The sequence below is a fragment of the Ochotona princeps genome, chromosome 3 (genome assembly GCF_030435755.1).
Source record: "Ochotona princeps isolate mOchPri1 chromosome 3, mOchPri1.hap1, whole genome shotgun sequence".
Classification (NCBI taxonomy): domain Eukaryota; kingdom Metazoa; phylum Chordata; class Mammalia; order Lagomorpha; family Ochotonidae; genus Ochotona; species Ochotona princeps.
In genome coordinates, this window is record NC_080834.1 from 86261916 (window position 1) to 86280770 (window position 18855).

General features: G+C 37.2%; 1 protein-coding gene across 1 annotated transcript in view; it reads left to right on the top strand.

Moving 5' to 3' along the window:
• STXBP5L (syntaxin binding protein 5L) overlaps positions 1 to 18855 on the top strand; it is a 286369-nt gene that overhangs the window by 238625 nt on the left and 28889 nt on the right. Inside the window, exon 22 of the mRNA XM_004577863.2 lies at positions 16054 to 16224. Coding sequence (XP_004577920.2) covers positions 16054 to 16224 — 171 coding nt within the window. The remainder of the gene's footprint in view (positions 1 to 16053; positions 16225 to 18855) is intronic.

An 18855-nucleotide genomic window follows, 5' to 3' on the forward strand; every position in this document is an offset into this window, starting at 1 on the left:
ATCCGATATTACTTTCTTGAAATAACTTTCATATTTGAAAGAAAATCACTAAATTATAAATTGTCAATTGACAGAAAAGGTTTCTGAAAGTTTTTTCTAATGCATTTTTTTCCATGCTAGTTAAATATTTTATGAAGCATCAAATGTAAAAATTTACTAATAATTAGTGGTAAAATCTTTTAATCATTTTCCTCATTTATGTAAGTTTTCTCTAACTTATAATTAATATAGTAAAGTTCATTTTTAAATATTTTGTGTTTTTTATATGACCCTATGTATTTAATTCAGCATCAGAGGATTCCATATTAATGTCATCATTTTGTTTAGGATAGGCATGTAGAAGTTCCTTGAACTACATCACATAGTTTTTTCTTACTATTTCCAAGAAAAATGTTGACAAAGGTGATGAGTTTTTATGCTTTCCATTGTTATTTGTGATAAGTTATATACATTTGTTGCTATAGCTTAATCTGTTTTGTCTGAAATTAATTTTTCAATCCAAGAAAATAAAAATTGCATCTCACACTGTATGTGAAAGATTGTCAAGATACTCTTAACAATATATTATGAAAACAATTGCATTCCTCATTTATTTGCATAATATTTACCTAATATTTGCATAGTGTTTACTGCTGAATAATGGACTGACATTAAAATATTTCTGCTTTCATACAAGCTCACTAAATAGTTGTTCATTATGATTTTAGTACTTATTCTGCAAAGCATACTGTTTCTCCACACTCCTCTTTAATTTCATGTACTTAACAACTGCATTTTTCTGCCTTTTCCTTTTTCTGTTGTTTCAGTTAAAGGATCAAGAAAGTTAAGTCTGCCAACAGATCTTAAAGCTGATCTTTGTACGGTAGGCAAAAGCCAACAATTTTCAGTTTTCTTACATCCATTTGGCTGAATATTGTTACCAATCAATCCATGAATAACACAGTTTTCCAAAATAACAATATATGATAGTTTTACAAAAAAAAAAATTTAAAAAGGCTTTCTTAAAAATCACCATACAGTTCTGTTGGCAGCATTCAGCATTTTGTTTGTTAATAATCATTTTTACAAAATTATGTTTGTAAGTCATTACACACTTAGGAATCTAATGTTTTACTGGTTTTCTTTGTGTCATGAAAATATTTCAAAACATTGAGTAGTTACATCATGTAAGCCCTATGTAACTGTGAACATTTAAATAGGCATGGTTTTCTGAAGTTACTGTTCCTGTTTTGTAAATAGATATTGTTTCTGATTAAAACTTCTTTTAATGAATGAACGAAAGTCTTACAAAGAAAACAGCCTTTTCCGTTTTTTTAGGTAAGTTAAAGCAAATATGATTCGTTTTTAGTTTTTTTACTCATGGTCACAGTCTAATCCATAAGTCTATGAAATGAAAGAAGGCCTTATCAAATTCCTTCATAAATTATTCTCTTTCTGAAATTGTTGTCTCTTAGTTTCAGTATGAGTTGATGTCTCCTTGTTAAAAAATATTGGATTACCTTATTTTCAATTCTTTTTTGTACTTATTTATTTTTGTTTGTTTTTTGATACAATTTAGTTAACACTGGGCTCTCCCCCCCTCCAAGTTCTCTCTCCTCCTCTCTGTTCTCCCCTCCGGGCTCATAATGTTTGTCCTTTTTGAATTTTCCCAAGCCCATCATGTTTCCACTAGAGTGTCTCTCAACTGTGTAAGAGATTGTGATTTTGTTGTGCGTTCATTCTTGTATCCTGGAGCTCTAATACAGGTACAATGAGGACTAAATCTTCGTTGTTTATGGGCAGTACCAATAACAGTGATAAAGGGGACATTGACTATCTCAGGTGATTGTAAAAATCAGACTCTCATGGATGGTTGATTAGTGAATTACATTGCAAGTTCTTGTTACATAATGTGCAGGTATGAGTGACATAGAGTAAGATTCACATATAATATCTCTAGATTTGACATCATATTATCTTACATTAGAGCAAACATATATCTGACCTTTTGTGATTGGCTCATTTCCCTTAGCATAATAGTATCTAGTTTGGCCCACTTGGCCACAAAGTAATGTATTTCATTTTTTTAAATTGCCGAGTAGCATTCCATAATGCAATTGAACCACAGTTTCTTTATGCAGTTCTCTGTTGATGGGCATTTAGGTTGCTTCCATGTTCTTGAGATTGTTGATTGTGCTACAGTGAACATTGGGGTGCATGTTGCTTTGTCATGTAACAAGTCTTTTGGATATATTCCTAGATGTTTTCAATTCCTTTACCCTAATTCTAAGCCCCAACATTAAATCATGCTGATGTTAAAATAACAAAAATGCACTAATTTTTTGCATAATTCTTCTGGTTTTAAAAATTAATTTCTTATTATATGCTAAGCATCTGTACCCCAAAAGCTACAATTATAAAACAGAAAGTAATGGATTCTTGAACATTTCAGATTTCAGATATTCAGATTAGTGTTTAAAAATGGATACAGTTTATTCAAATAATCCTCAGAAAAAAACGAAATATGAAACATTTCTGTTTTCAAGCATTGGATGAAGGAGACTCAAGTTGTATTTGTTTTTCTGAATTCTTTATGTTGTTGTCAGTCTTTGCAATCCTTTTTCCCCCACATTGGAAATTGAGACTATGTTGCTAATAAATAACGGACTCAAGATTAGAATTTACTATTGGTTGTGGCTTCAGAGTTTGCAGAGCATGTTCATAGTCTCATCTCATTGTACCTAAATAATTATTGTAACACATCATTGTATGATATTTAAGATGTAATTACATATGACATATTAAATAGAATATAGTACTTAAAACATGTTTTTTGTTTGAAAAGCAAACAATAAGCCCCCATCTGTTCTTTTACAACCTAGATTCCCACAACCACATCGAAGCTCAAGCTGGGAGCCTGCTATGTAGTCCAAATCTTCTGGTTGAGTATCATAAACCCAACTGCTTGAGTCATTACCACTGTTTCCCAAGGAAGCTAGAATCGGGAACCATGACTGAGAATCAAACCCAAGTGTTCCAGTGTGGATGGTTAGCTGTTCTAACCATCGTCTGAACTACTCATCCAAATGCTCCAGCATCTATAGTATTTCTAAATGAAAAGTACTAACTTATTAGTTACTGTCATTAATTAAACATTAAAATTAGATTTTAAGTATATCATTATTTTGTAGTATATATTATTTTGTAGGCATAACTGTTTTGTGATCAACCAAAAGTATAGTTTTATACACTAACCACCTGTTATCTTTCACTATCAAATAATTTGTAAATAATTATCTAAAATAAGGTAGATGATCTCACATGACAAATCCTCAAAAATCACTGAAGAATTCAAACCTGCTTAAGGCCCCCAAAATTAGCTAAACTAGAATGTAACTGTAATCTATACTTCAGATAATATAGAAAAGTGTAAAGTAAGTTAAAGAGCACAAATATGTTTAAAATTTTGCCATATTCATTTTATATGTAAATTTTATATAGACACATTTGCTAGTATCTTAGAAGTATAGGTATTTCCTATATGTGGGATTCATGGTTGAGATTATGAAGTTTAGAAAAAAGGATATATTTTATAAGGGGTGTAATTCAGTGAAAATACCAGAAACATTTATGTCTCAAATAATATCTACACATTTTTATACTCCCTTTTTTCCTCAAATGAGAGAAAACATGGAATTTGTCTTTCTGTTTCTAGCTTATTTCACCCACCATGATGAGTTTTGTTGCAAATGTCAAGGTTTCATTCTTGTTTATGCCTGAAAATATTTCATCATATATATGCCACATTTTTCTTTATCCAGTCAGTTCCTTTGGATATATTTCCAAGTGGGATAGCTGAGTCATATTGTACATCCAACTGTAGCTTTTTGAGAAATCTCCCTTTAGTTTTCCATAACAGATGTACCAACTTGCATTCCTACAGACAGGGTATTAGGATTCCCTTTTTTTCTATATCAACATTATTCAACATTTATCATTCTTATTTTTGGTTGGTATGAATCTAATTGGAGTGAAATGTTACCTCATTTGGCTTTTATTGTCTTTCCCTGATGACTTCAGCATTTTTTCATATATTGTCTGTTTTATCTTTTTGAAAAATCTTTGTTTATATCCTTTGTCCATTTCTTAAGCAGATTCTTTGTTTTTTAATTTCTTGAGCTCTTTATATTTTATGGATATTAGTCCTTTCTCAGATATATAGTTTTCAGATATTTTATTCTGTTAGTTATCTCTTCACTTTACTCTTTTCTCTCTTTTTTTTGCTGTTGATTTTTTTATTTTTTATGATACAATTTTTTTTTATTTTTATTACAAAGTCAGATTTACAGAGAGGAGGAGAGACAGAGAGGAAGATCTTCCGTCCGATGAATCAATCCCCAAGTGAGCACAACATCCGGTGCTGTGCCTATCCAAAGCTGGGAACCAGGAACCTCCTCCAGGTCTTCTGCGTGGGTGCAGGGTCCCAAAGTCGTGGGCCACAAACAGGGAGCTGAACGGGAAGTGGAGCTGCCGGGACTAGAACCGGTGCCCACATGGGATCCCGGCGCATTCAGGGCGAGGACTTTAGCCACTAGGCCACGCCGCCAGGCCCTATGATACAATTTAATAGGCTCAGGGATTTCCACTCCTTCTTCCCCTTTCTCCCTGCCCTCCGCTGCTAATTTCACCTGTGTTATTACAATAGTATAGTCCTTCAACAACAGACACAAGTCAGTCATTCTGCTTTTTCAATGGATCCTGACACTCTATTATTTTATTTGCAAAATGACAAAGTGTCAAGACCCTATCTTGTTTTGATTTTTTTGGCTGTGGCTTTTAGGATATTCAAAAAGTCGTTGCCTATCTCAGTGTCTTAGAGTTTTTACCTCATGTTTTCCTCTAGTAGTTTCATAGTGTCTGATTAGATTTTTGTTCCATTTTGAATTTATATTTGCATTGGGTATAATATAAAGCTCTTGTTTCAAAGTTCTACATGTAGAAATCTCTTCTCTTCAACACAAACTTTAATTAAGAGATTGTTCCGGGCCCGGCGGCGTGGCCTAGCGGCTAAAGTCCTCACCTTGAAAGCCCCGGGATCCCATATGGGCGCCGGTTCTAATCCCGGCAGCTCCACTTTCCATCCAGCTCCCTGCTTGTGGCCTGGGAAACCAGTTGAGGACGGCCCAAGGCTTTAGGACCCTGCACCCTGCGTGGGAGACCTAGAAGAGGTTCCAGGTTCCCGGCATCGGATCGGTGCGCACCAGCCCGTTGCGGCTCACTTGGGGAGTGAATCATCGGACGGAAGATCTTCCTCTCTGTCTCTCCTCCTCTGTGTATATCTGGCTGTAATAAAATGAATAAATCTTTTAAAAAAAAAAAGAGATTGTTCCTTCTCTGGGGGATGTTTTTAACACATTCATCAATGATAAGTTGTCTGTAGATACATTAATTTATTTCTGAGGTTTTTATTCTGGTGCATTTGTCCTTTCGCCAATGTCATGTTCTTTTAGTTTGAATAGCTCTAGAGTATGTCTTCACCTGTCTGTGAGGCTTCTAGCTTTAATATCATTGTTCACAATGGCTTTGGTTATTTGGTTATCTTGTGTTTCGTAGGAATATGAGGGCTGTTTTTGATTCTATGAAGAATGCTATTGGTATTTTGACGGGTTGAATTGAATCTAAGTTGCTTTGGCTAGTATGAGCTCTTTATATTGTTACTGTCCTTGAGCATAGCTGTGTTTATACTGTTGCTTGTCTTCAATTTCTTCTGTTAGTGTTTTGTAATTTTTATTTTATTTCACTTCTTAAATTAATTTATTTTAAGGTATTTCATTTTGTACCCATTGTGAATGAAATTGTTCTAAGTTCTTTTCCAGCTGGACGGTTGTTGAAAGAACTTTTTTTTTTATGCTGACTATTGCATCTCCTCCAAATTTTCTGTGTGCTCTTAACAGTTATGAATAATATTTTGGTGGAATCTTTTGGTTCACCCATATATATCGAATTATGTCATCAACAAATAAGCATAATTAGACTTTCTTTTTTAATTTGTACACCATTTGATTCTTTTTCCTAATGGCTCTGGCTCAAATTTGCAGAACTGAAGTAGTTTACAGTGGAGACATTGAATCTCCTTGTCTGGTTGCAGATCTTAGTGAAAATGCTTCCAATTTTCCCCCCATTTAATGTGATATCAGCTGCAGACTTTATTTCATGGAAAATTCCTTCAAGCCTAATTTGTTCAAGGACTATAGCATTAAAAAGTATTGTATTTTTTCAGTTTCTTCTGTATTTGTTGAGAAATTGCATGGTTTTTATCTTTCATTCTATTGTGACATGCTATTTTATTGACTTGCATATGTTAAGCCATCCCTGTATCCAGGATAAATGCCACTTGATCAGAGTAGATGTATCATTTGATGATATTTTAAGATTATTGGGATTTAGTTCTCTGCTGTGTTATTGTATTTGTGTCTGCTTTTGGAATTGAGGCAATTGTGGTCTCATAAAATAAGTTTGAAAGGGTATCCTCCCTTTTAGTTGTTTCATTTAAAGAGTCTGTATCATTTCTTCTTTAAATGATTGATAAAGTGGCTGGTGATGTGGCATATCAAGTTATGCTGCTTCTTGTGACAGTGGCATGCCATATCAAACTGCCAGTTTGAGTTCCAGTGGTTCTATTCCAATGAAATGTCTTTATGTAACTGAATTGAGTATGGCCCAAGAACTAGAAGGCTTGAAATTCACATGGGAAACCTGAATGGAGGTTTGGGCTTAGGGTTATTTAAAAAAAAAATTAATTGGAAAGTCAAATGCAGAGAGAGGAGGAGAGACAGAGAGGAAGATCTTCCATCCACTGATTCACTCCCAAAGTGACCGCTACAGCTGGAGATGAGCCAATCAGAAGCCAGGTACCAGGAACCAGGAGCTTCTTTTGGGTGTCTCATTCAGGTACAGGGTCCCAAGGGCTTGCGCATTCCTTGACTCCTTTCACAAGCCATAAGCAGGAAGAAGGATGAGGGGGGCAGCACTGCCAGGAATAGAACTCTCAGTCCGAATCTAAAATTTCAAAAAATAAATACAAAGGATAAGTCATCAGTGAAATATTCATACCCTGAGCATTTGTTTATTGGGAGACTAATTTTTTTTTCAATTCTTTTATTTTGATAATCTTTATATAGTTGATTAGGAAACAAAAGGTCAAGGGCTACAGGAAAGTGGGTAAGACCATTGTTTCCACATTAATATTATTTTTTAATTTAATATTTAATCTGGGCTAAGGGGAGAGACAAAGGGAGAAGCCCCACCCATCCCACGTCCCCCATGTAAGGCATGCTCGAGGGGCCTGCTCAAGCAGTTTTTCTAGTTCAACAGTTGTGAATTGCTGCCAATCTCACCATTCCATGCATGATGAAATCTCTTCAGAATCCACTGGCTCACACAGTCTCTTCATGGTTGGGGTTCTGAGATTGGCAGTTCAGCTGGAGGGATCCCCAAAGAAACTTCATCTGGGGTGATGCCCAGACCTGATTCTTCTGTGTGTTTGCCAGTACAGGGTCCAGCACAGTCTGTAACCGCAATCAGCTTATGCACGTGCTGGTGGTTACAATAGCTAGGTCAGCCCTGTCTCTCACCCTGTCTTCCACATGAACCAATGGGTGTTGCAGTCAAGCCTGATTCTGTCCACTTCACACTTGGCCTTCATGCAAACCAGTGGGAGCTGCAGCCTAGTCAGCGCAACTCCCAGTAACTGCCACCAGGCCTGTCCCTTACCCTGGTCCCCATGCTTGCCAGTATGTACCACAGACTTGTTCAGTCTGTCCCACGTCCCTTTTAGCTCTTATACATATCACTGGGCATTGAAGCCTCGTTCAACCAAACCAGCCCTACTATGCAACCCACACACATTTTGGCAGATGCCATTCTGTATAGCCATGCCTGCCCCAGTCCTGGTTTTCATGCTCACCAGTGGGACTGGTAACCCAAGAGGGAGGTGCCCACTATTTCCCTACTGGAACACTGCCACTCCTGGATCATGCACTCTCCAGGTGGTTCTGCAATTGAACTAGACAGAATTAACCCCCAGTGCCAGCAATTGCCAGCTGATGCTGTGGCAGAGCCCAACCAACCCTTGCCCTCTCTGATCTGTGCTTGCACCAGTAGGAACAATCAGCGCAGCCTGGCTTTTCCCTGGTCTAGCTCACATGAGGCCCACAGGTGCTGTAGCCCTGCTTAGTCTGGTCTGTCCCATCTCAACTCATGCTCCCCAGTGGCAGTGGCAGTCCAAGAGGGGAGCCCTCCACATTCCCCCTAACAGCTTTGTCCCCTTCCCCGCTGGTTCTCAACATGGGCTGGTTGGGTGCTGAGGCCCAGTCTGGCATGACCTGCCTCTCCTCAACTTTTGCCAGTGGGTGCTGTAGCCTGACCAGGCCTGACCCACCCCCATTCCAGATGACACTGGTGAAGGTTACAGCTTCGCTCAGCCCAGCAGGTGCCCAATCCCAGCCATAATGTGTACTGATGAATGTTGCATCTGATCCTAGTCTGACCCACACTGTTCTGGTGCTCGGATTCACCAGCAGGTGATGAGAACTGGTTCAGCCTGGTTTGCCCTGACTTGTGCCAAATGTATGCTGCTGGGTACCTTTCCCTGGTCTGATCTGGGCTGCTCTCTATTGTAGTACTTGCGCTCATCTGCAGGGACTATGTCCTGACAGAGGAGTTTCCCAAGTTCCTCCATCAGAACCTCTCCCATCACCAGATCTTGCGCATACTGGTGGGTCAATGGGCCAGCCTTACTTAGTCCACCTCCTGTCCTGGCAGGAACAGTGGTCTTTCCTGACCGGCCTTCAGCCCATTCCAGTGCTTACTGTTGGATGTTTCTGCCCAGTCAAGGCTCGTCCATACCCAGACATGGCTCACACGTGGCTTAGTAGTGGCAGATACCTAGCCAGGTCTGTCCTACCTCTACCCTAGTTCTCATGAGCACCAGATGGTGTTGGAGTGTAGCTTGGATCAGTGCGCCTAGCCACAGTACACGCTTGTACCAAGGGATACTGCAGCCATATCCAGACCAGAATTCAGCCCCACTCTGGCCCCGCACTCTCCGATGGGAACTTCAACCCAGCAAGGGTGTACTGTCATAGCTCCCTTACCGGTCCTATTCCCAGCCATAAATTATGCACATGCCAGTGGTTGCTCTGTCCTGGTTGGATTAGCCCCTTACCTGATTTGACCTTTGCCTCAAATGCTATTGCCTAGCCTCCCTGGCTCATGCAGACTAGTCGGTTTAAGAGCCTAGCTTGGCATGACGTGTGTCCAGCCTGATATCTGTTCTTCCTTGTAAGCTAAGGTTTGCTTTTCCTGCCTGGTCATCCTCCTCCCAGTTGCAGCTCGGCCCACCCCAACCCCTGATTTAGGATGCACATTTGGGTGCTGCTGCCTTGACCTGCCCAGACTGCTGTAGGTTCCTTTACCCATAAGTGATGGCAGTTTCCATTGTCACACCTAGTTCAACTCATCACCACCCCAACTCATGAGCTAACCAGCGGGACTTGTATTTCAACAGAGTTTGGCCCACTGATTCCCCCACTGAATCTACCCCTGGACCTGGTTCTCTCGTGGCTGGTTAGTTTCTTGACCCTGTGAAGTGTGACCCGTCCACTGTTCCACCACTCAATCAGGTACTGGCACCTAGCCCTGCCAGACAGGCCCCAAAACATAGCTTTCATGTGGACTGGTATGTGGTAGTCAGTGATGCTATATGCCAACAGCCCATTTTGGGATTCCCACGTAGGCTGGTGAATCGTTCTGGCCCAACCAGATCTTATGGGCTCGCCCCTCCAAACCACCAGGTCTCAGTCCCTTTGCTTGCCAGCAAGTTCCATGACCCCATTGCTGGAAGTCACACAGGATTCTTCCCTTCCCTACACTCACAAAGCCTTATCTATGGATGTCCCTAGACAGCAATTACATACCCTGAAAATGCTTGAGCTTGCCGCCAGGCTGCCAGCAGGCAGAGCCTGGCGCCCAATGGGCACACTGTCCACCCAAAGCCAAACCTGGGACTCAGTCACCGTGTGGCAACAATAACCTTGGCCTGAGTCCCAGGGATTAAGGTCCATCCTGGCTTGAGCACCCCCTACAGCTGCCATGCTGCAAAGTGCTGCTTTCACCAGTCCCCATTGGGAGAGTATTTCTCAATGATTGATTCAGTCTCAGCCTTGGTTATCTGTTCAGGTTTTCTGTTTTATGAAATCTGTCCATTTCTTCTGAGATTTTCAATTTTTTGGCCTATAGTTACTCATAATAGTTCCTAGTGATTCTTATTTCTCTAGTGTTTGTGGTAAAATCTAAGTTTTCATCTCATATTTTATTGAGTGTTAATTTTGTTGACTGTTTCACAAAAAAATAGATCTTCATTTCACTAAACTTTTGTTTAATTTATATTTTACTTATTTCTTCCCTAACTATATTATTTCTTTTCTTAATCTGGGGTGTTTTTTCCTAGGCCTGTAAGATGTATTGTTAAACTATTTATGTGGTACTTTTCCTTTATATATATAAGCAACTCACTGGTACATAGTTTCCTCTCTCTTGTAGTAATTTCCTCTTAATGCTCCTTTTTGTCTTAACTTTCCAATTTTGTCTTTTCCTTTTAAATTTTTTATTCATATTTAAAGAACAGATGTCATGTGTTTCATAGGTATCATTTCAAAAGATACCCATACTGTCCTCACTGGCCCTCTCCTTCCCACTTTCCTTCTTGTTTTTTCCTTTTTTTACAAACATATATTTCACATTTCCTTTACAAACATATATTTTAATCTATTCTGTAATTTCAGGCTTTAAAAATGTATCTGAATGAAGCAGACATCTTGTTATGATTGTTACTCTTCCCCCATGTTTATTATATTCCTGAGGAACAGTTGTCTTCCTTTTATTAGTTGAATATGGTCAGTGGTGAGTTAATAACTCTATAATTGCACTTAATAGTTAACTGGCGAATTGAAAGAGCCGTAGAAAGAAGAGAAATCATACTAATTTTACCTTTCATGAAAGGAAATCAATTGATAATATGCATAGATGATCATTAAAAATAGTTTAAAATAATCACATAAATATTACAATACCCCAAACCTTAAGAAGTATTCAAAAAATAAGAAAATGTATAAAGCACCAAAAGAGAAGAATATGTAATCTGCTGGAAAATGGCACAACCGGCCATAGCTTCTACATACAGACTAAGCAGAGGTCAGATACCCACTCAGAGTTTGTCACTAGTTGTCTCAGCTCCAGCTTTCCACCTTTGGAAAACCCCAAGAATTTTATATCTGCAGCAGTTTTTTTCTAAAGCCAGTAACTTGCCATACTTGAAACAAGGATTATGCTCAAGTTACCATTGTTTCCAATAATCATGAAGTACTCATCTATAAAAAGAATGAGAGCCAGTGTGTGATATCTTGTGATCTCTAGTAGCATATCACAGGTGTTGTCTGGGCTCCCAACTGTGACTATACCATTATTATTTGCAAGTGTCATTATTATTTGCCATTTTTTTGTGTGTGAATTGGTCCTCTCTATAGAATGAAATTACTGTGGAAAGAGAATATGATTCATTTCTGTTTGTTACTTGAGTGTGATAATGTTACAGGTTAAGCAAGCAAATAAAAAGCCATGGTTCTTAGTGTGGGCTGGCATCCAAATGTTTTGCTGTCAGCCTAATCATACAACTTGAAATGCAGAGTGATTCTCCGTGCACTGAAAAAAGAGGATGAAACATCAATCAGTATGCTATGGGACAGCAAGATCTGCTGATGTCAGAGTTTGGTGGTGCTGCAGATTGGATCCCGGATTCAACTTGTCTTCTAATGGGAACTCTGTAACCTAGGTCAGCTAGGATATAACCATATTCATTGCTGATGCCTCAAACACTGCACAAGTTTCAACTCTCAAGACAGTTCGTGTCACTCTGTGTATACCATTTGTCTCAGAGAAATGTATTGTTATAGCTACTGGTATGGCTACTACCCAGTGCTGTTTAACTACCATGATCTCCAAAATAAACAGTCCAAAACAGAGCATTCAGCATAATGTCAGCCAGGGAGCAGTTTCCCCACATAGGCCCAATGACAACCAAGGGCAACATAGCTTCCAACTGCACTTGTGTGGAATCATTCACATACCCATCTGTGAGATGGAAAATTAAGATTAAAACAAATGTTGAACTAGGGGAATTGATTTGTGACAATTTAGAATGTCAAGATCTTAGAACCATTAAGCCCAAGACCTTCAGATTCTATGAACCTGATGACCTCCATGACATACCATGACAAACTGCAATTGACTGTTATTTATGTCATGGTAGAGAAAGCCAGCCACAGGGACACACTGAAAACATGCTGTGCAAATATCATTTTTGTTTTACATGAATGTAATTGCTGGACATGTTGGAATTTAAAAGCAGTCTGTTCCACATTTACTAACTAGTTTTTGCAGTTTCATTCCATCCTTGACTAAGGCTTATTTTTGCTGTGGTAAATTAAAACACTAAAAGAGGAGGAAAGTGTTAAATAATCTCCTAGAAAAAATTAACTAAATATGAATTGTTTTATAATGACAAAACTGAGATGCAATAGCTCTGTCATGTCAATAAATATAAGAAAAAAGAAGCTTAATACATGCATTACAAACTAGAGAAACACTTAAAGTAATTCAAAGGTAAGTATAACATGTTAGGCAACCCTAGGAAAAATAAAGGGGAAATTTGTTCATTCCAATTAGCATAATCATTATGGAAAATAGTATGGAGGTGCCTCAAAAACTAAAAACAGAACTACCATATTACCCAGCAATCCCATTTCTGGCTGGTTAACCAAAGAAATTGAATCAGAATCTTGACAAGATAGATCTACTTCCATATTCATTACAGCATTACTCAGAATACCCAAGTTATGGAATCCACTTAAATGTCTATGGATGGATAAATTTAAAAAGAAGTTGTAGACCAAATGAATTTTTAAAATGTAGAAAACTTGAATGTAAAGATTAAAAATACATTGGTTTCTCAGCATAAGCTCCATCAATTTCAAGGCATTGCTTTCCCAAAATCTGTGAGGGAAGCAGGTTGTGCGCCACAATGAGAAACCACCAAGCACACAGACCAAGAAATTCCAAGTGGTCTCTTTAATGCTGAAGCAATCATGGGATTTATTTCCTTGTCCTGAAGCAGGTTCAGTCTCTCTAAATGTTGGTCTTCATATCTGTGAACTGAGAAGTTCTGTCTGTCCCATGAAATAGCTACAAAGATAAACAATACATATCGAATGCTTTGTAAACTCAGCAGCTCAGAGAAAATGTTAGCTGTTTGGCCAGAAGTTGTAGCATCATGAAAGGTTTTTAGACAGTAGGAATTTCCAGGAGGTAACCTCCTCGTGGACCCCTGTGTTGGTAAGGCTCACCCCCTAGGGCTTGGATGTTGTCCAGATAAGCACAGCAGCTCTCTGAGGTTTTGTTCGTCACTCAGAGGTCAATGGTTCTTTCTCTGGAAAACTCTATATATAATAAAGGCAATTATACTGTAAGTGGTACAGTTTTATTAACTAAGGCAGATATTTATATGTATATGTATATTACCCCTTCATCATCAATGTGTATGTTCATTATACAGTATGAATCAGGATAAAGAGAAAAGAAGGTATGATCTTTATAATTTTGCCACTCAAAAGTCAATAACATCATATGATGTGGCCTTCCAGTCTTTTTTAATATAGTCAGATGTTGATAACAAAAATGTATCTTTAGCCATTTTAAGTGTATGATGCAGAAACATTAAGTACAATTACTATGTTGAACAACCACATCTACTACTACCCTTTTCCAGAACTTTTTCATAATCCCCATTACGACTTCTGTATCTGTTATTAACAATCCTGCCACCACCACCACCAAATGTTTGGCAACCACTCATTTGTTTTCTGTCTCTCTGGAGAAGAAGTGAACCCAGAAGCAAAGTTTTTGGAATGCAAAGTTTATGGGCAGTTCTTTCTAACTGGTGTACCCAGAGTTTGGCATGCTTTTACTCCAAAGGGTTGCTGTTGTCTTATTCTTATTAAGTTATTAGGTCATTAGTTCCAGCTATTGCCTCCAGTGTTCTTATTTATGAACCTTAATTTGATTGGCACAGAGGAATGGAACTTTCAGTTTCAGCTTTCCCCATGACTAACTCATGGGATACTTCTGCTTTTCTAGCAGGGATTACTGAGCTATACATCAATATGGAAGATGACTGGTTCCAAAAGGCTTTAACATCTGTGTGAATTATGTGTACTTCCTGAACTCTACAAAATGTGATTTCAAAGTTTCTACTCTTTCCCAAGTATTTTAGCTGACTCTGTATCCCAGTACAGAGTGAGAACATCTGGATTAGAATCCTGTCTCTGTGATTATTACTTATGTGACAAGACAAGTTTTCCAGACTTTCATTCTGAACTTCATTTTCCTCATCTGCAGTATTCATAATGAAAGCACCAGTGTTGCATAGTTTTATAAAGATTAAATAAGATATTGTGTATATAATTCCCAGAATTTAAGTAGTCAATGTATGTTAAATCTAATTTGTTAAAATTGGAAAATATCTCAACACATGTTTACATGGTGAAAACTAATTTTTATCTTTTTAACAGTTTCCGAGGGAATCATGGAAGTATGGTTTGAGGTTTTTAAACTTTTAAATAGAGAGGCTGTAATGGAGTGACTCTTAGGTGTTAGTTCCAGTTTTTCAATGTAGCCATTAAGCATGATTCTTTCCCATATAACTCTATTCTTTTAATGACCAAAGATGCACATTTCAACATGCATTCTGCATATTGTATAACTGCAAGGTGATGCTTCAAATTCAATTTGCTAGCATTAAGAAAAAGAAGAACATAACATTATTAGTGCATTGCCAAGTTTTGTAAGGTGTATCAAAACAGTTAAGCTCACAAGCTTCAAATGAAATGAACAGTACTGCTGCCTTGGACATAAACAGCTTTATACTCTGCAATGACAATAATAGCATTTTTGTTCAGAATCTGCCATATGTTGGCATTTACTTTCATTTGTGGCATGTAGTCTCTCACACATAAATGTGTCACAAGAATCCCATAAGTTAGGCAATATTATAAATTTATAAAAGGAGAAACTAAAGCATGAAAACTTTAGTAAATTATACAATTGATAACTGGTAGAACTGTGACTTGAGTACAATCCAGTTCTAAAGGTAGCATTCTTATTTTACCACTCTAATCTGCTCAGTAAGCTACTTCCATTCTGCATTTTAAACTCTAAGCTCTTAAAGGACTCCTAAAACTTACATAAATTGGTGTATGCTTAAATTATGAAGCAAGAAGTCAAATATGATAACTTGTTTCATAATGTCATCAGATGAAAAAATACATAGTAGAGATTAAAATTATAAACTGTTAACTAATTAAATGATAATAATTAAACAGACTTAATATTTCTTGAAGTTTTGGCTAACTATTGAAATCACTAAATTTGAGAATACAGAGGTGCTTCAAAAAGTTTGTGGAAAATGAAATTTTAAAAAGTAACTGTCTTGACGCCAAAATTTTTGAAATCCATGTGTGTGTATATATATGTACAATAGATATATTGTAATAAACATTTTCCATGTCACTGCCCAGATGGCTATAACAATCAGAGTTGGGTCAGGCTCAAGCCAAGAGCCAGAAGCTTCACCTGGTTCTCATCCATTGCATGGTAGGGGCCCCAGCACTGGGACTATTTTCCACTCCCTTCCCCAGGCCACTAGCAGGATGCTGAATCTGTAGTGGAGGAGTCAGGACTAAAACTGGCTCCCATATGGAATGCTGACATGGCAGACAATGGCTTCACTTACTATGCCACAATGCCAGTCACTACAATGTACATTTTCTCTGAACTTTTTGAAGACACCGTCATAGTTTGGAAATAAATTCTTGGTCTTCTTAATTTGTTAACCAACACATGTAGATTTCTTTACCAAGATTTAACTGTGATATTTATACTGCCTTCCTCCTCTTGGTATAGACCATGTAAATGGACATTGCACAAGTCCAACTTCTCAGAGCTGCAGTTCTGGAAAACGTCTTTCTAGTGCTGATGTTTCTAAAGTTAATCGCTGGGGTCCTGGAAGACCACCATTTCGAAAGGCACAGTCAGCTGCTTGCATGGAGATACCTTTACCACTTACAACAGAAGGTAGGTTAAACACATCCACTGTTGTAAGTACAAACAAAAATGGTGTTCCATCGTAATGGGAGTTGAGAGGTAAGGGATGAAATTCACATGTAAAAGATATAAACAAATACAACACGATGAGTAAGAGCTTGCTGGCACAGCCAGCATGACCCCAAATCCATTCCTGACTATTCTTTTTTTCCTCGTCTCAAAAACTGGAATGGCTGTTTATGGCATGCTCTCCCTGCCTGCTATACAACATGACATCAATGTCTCTGTTCATTCTCTGCATTACAGTCATATTTAATAGTTATTAAACTCAACAGTAAACCTTTCAGTGTCACTAAATGTATGTAATTATTCAATGTCTTGCAACTTTAATTTCCTTAACTGTCAGATGTGACCCACAAAAAAAATATATTAAATCTTAAAGTTTGCGATCTTCATTTAGACGTTTTCACTTATTTGTCTTAAGAAATTTATTAATAGGCTCTCAGGATCTTAGCAAATGTGTGATAATTATTACAGTAAAATTTTTGTCAATATTTATGTAAAGGTGATATTAATACAAAGATAACAGATTCCATGCAGTTTATGGATATAATTCTAAGCATATAATACCACCACATCCCTCCCTTTCTTGCTGTATTTTTTAATTTTTGAGATAACATTTTTGACTTCCATTATGGTTAAAAGGTTAATGCTCTGCTAAATAAAGACTTTAAAAAGTAAAAACTAAGAAGACCATAATTCAGCAGGAATGTAAGCAAAAGCTGTAAACAGTAATTAAATCAGAGGATATCCATTTTACTCAAATTCAGTAAATTTTAAAATAATCACAGCTTATTTAAACCATTAATTTGACAAAACCATATTTGCATCAAAACTGATATACACAGGGATTTCTCTTTTTTTGGTTTAATTTTTTTCTTCTTCAATTTTGTGTCTCATATGAAAAAGAACAGGCAGTATTTGGTTTTTTATATCCAGACTATTTAACTCATAATGTCCTCCAGTAAAATCTATTGGGATGTCAATTGTAGAATGTCATTCATTTTAATAGCTGAAGAATATTATATGCAATATGAAACATTTTATTTAATAAACATTTGATAGAAGATTGATTCCAAATTTTGGCTATTGTGAGTAGTACTACCACAAACAGGTGGTACATGTATCCCTTTGATAGCATGTTTTCATGTCTTTTGGATATACTCCAAGTAGTGGGATTGCTGGATCCTATGTAAGTCTGTTTGTAGTTTTTTGTTTTGTTTTTGTTTTGTTTACAAAGCCTCCACACTATTTTCCACAGTGACTTATAATTTAATGTTCTCACTAACAATGTGCAGGAGTTACCTTTTCTCCACATCCTCTCAAGTTTTGTTACTTTCTTTCCTTTGGATAGTAGCCATTCTGACAGGGGTAAGGTAATATTTCATTATCGTTTTGATTTGGATTTCTATGATGGCTAGCCATGTTGAGCATTTTTTCATATATTGGTTGGCCATCAATATTTCTTTGGGATCCTGTCTACTGAGATCCTTTGCCCGTTTCTTAACTGGATTAGTTGATTTTTGTTATGAAGATATTTGAGTTCCTAATATGCTCCAAATGTTAATCCTTTGTCATATAGGTACTTCTATATATTTTTCCCATTTTGTTGGGCATCTCTTTACTGTATGATTTCCTTTGCTATGCAGAAGCTTTTGAGTTTAATGCAATCCCAATTGTCTAGTTTTTGCTTTTATTCCCTGTGTTTTGGGGATCTTAGCTAAGAAATAGTTACCTACACCAATGTCTTGAAGTGTTTTCCCTACATTTTATTCCATCAAGTTCATACTCTCAATTCCCTCTTGAGCTGATTTCTGTAGTATGGATCTATTTTCTACATATTTTGGCCAGCACTATTTAATGAATAGATTTCGTTTCTCTGCTGAATAGTCCAGGTACTTTAATCATTGATCAGTTGGCTATGTGTACATGGATTGGTTTGGGGGCTCTCTATACTGTTCCTGTGGTCTTTGTGTCTGTATTTTTGTCAGTCCATGCTGCATTAATTGCTATAGCTTGGTAGTATGTAGGATAGTCTTGGCTGTTATGGGCCACCTGTGAAGATGCCATATGAATTTTAGTGTATTTTTTCTTGTGTTTTAGAGAATATCATTGGATTTATGACAGATACATATTGAATCTGTAATTGCTTTAGTAGTATAGATGTTTTGATGATAGTAATTTTTCCAATACATGGGCAAGGGATATCTTTCAATTTTTTGTGTGTATCCTTGATTGTTTCTTTCATCAGCGTTTTATCATTTTTATCACAGAAATGTTTGACTTCATTGGTAAATTTATTCCTAAATATTTTATTTTTGTGGCTAATGTGAGTGGGATTTCTTTCTTGATTTCTTTTTAGGTTCAGAACTTCTGTATAAAAATACATTGTTTTTTACATGTTAATTTTGTAATCCGAAACTTCACTGAACTAGCTTATCAGTTCTAACAGCTTTTTGGTGGAGTGTTTGTTTAGGATATCGCATCTACAGCATCATGTCATCCACAAACATGGACAAATTAACTGACTTTCTCCTTGGCAACCTTGACACCCTTTATTTCTTTCTCCTCCCTGATTGCTGTTGCTAAAACTCCCAGTGC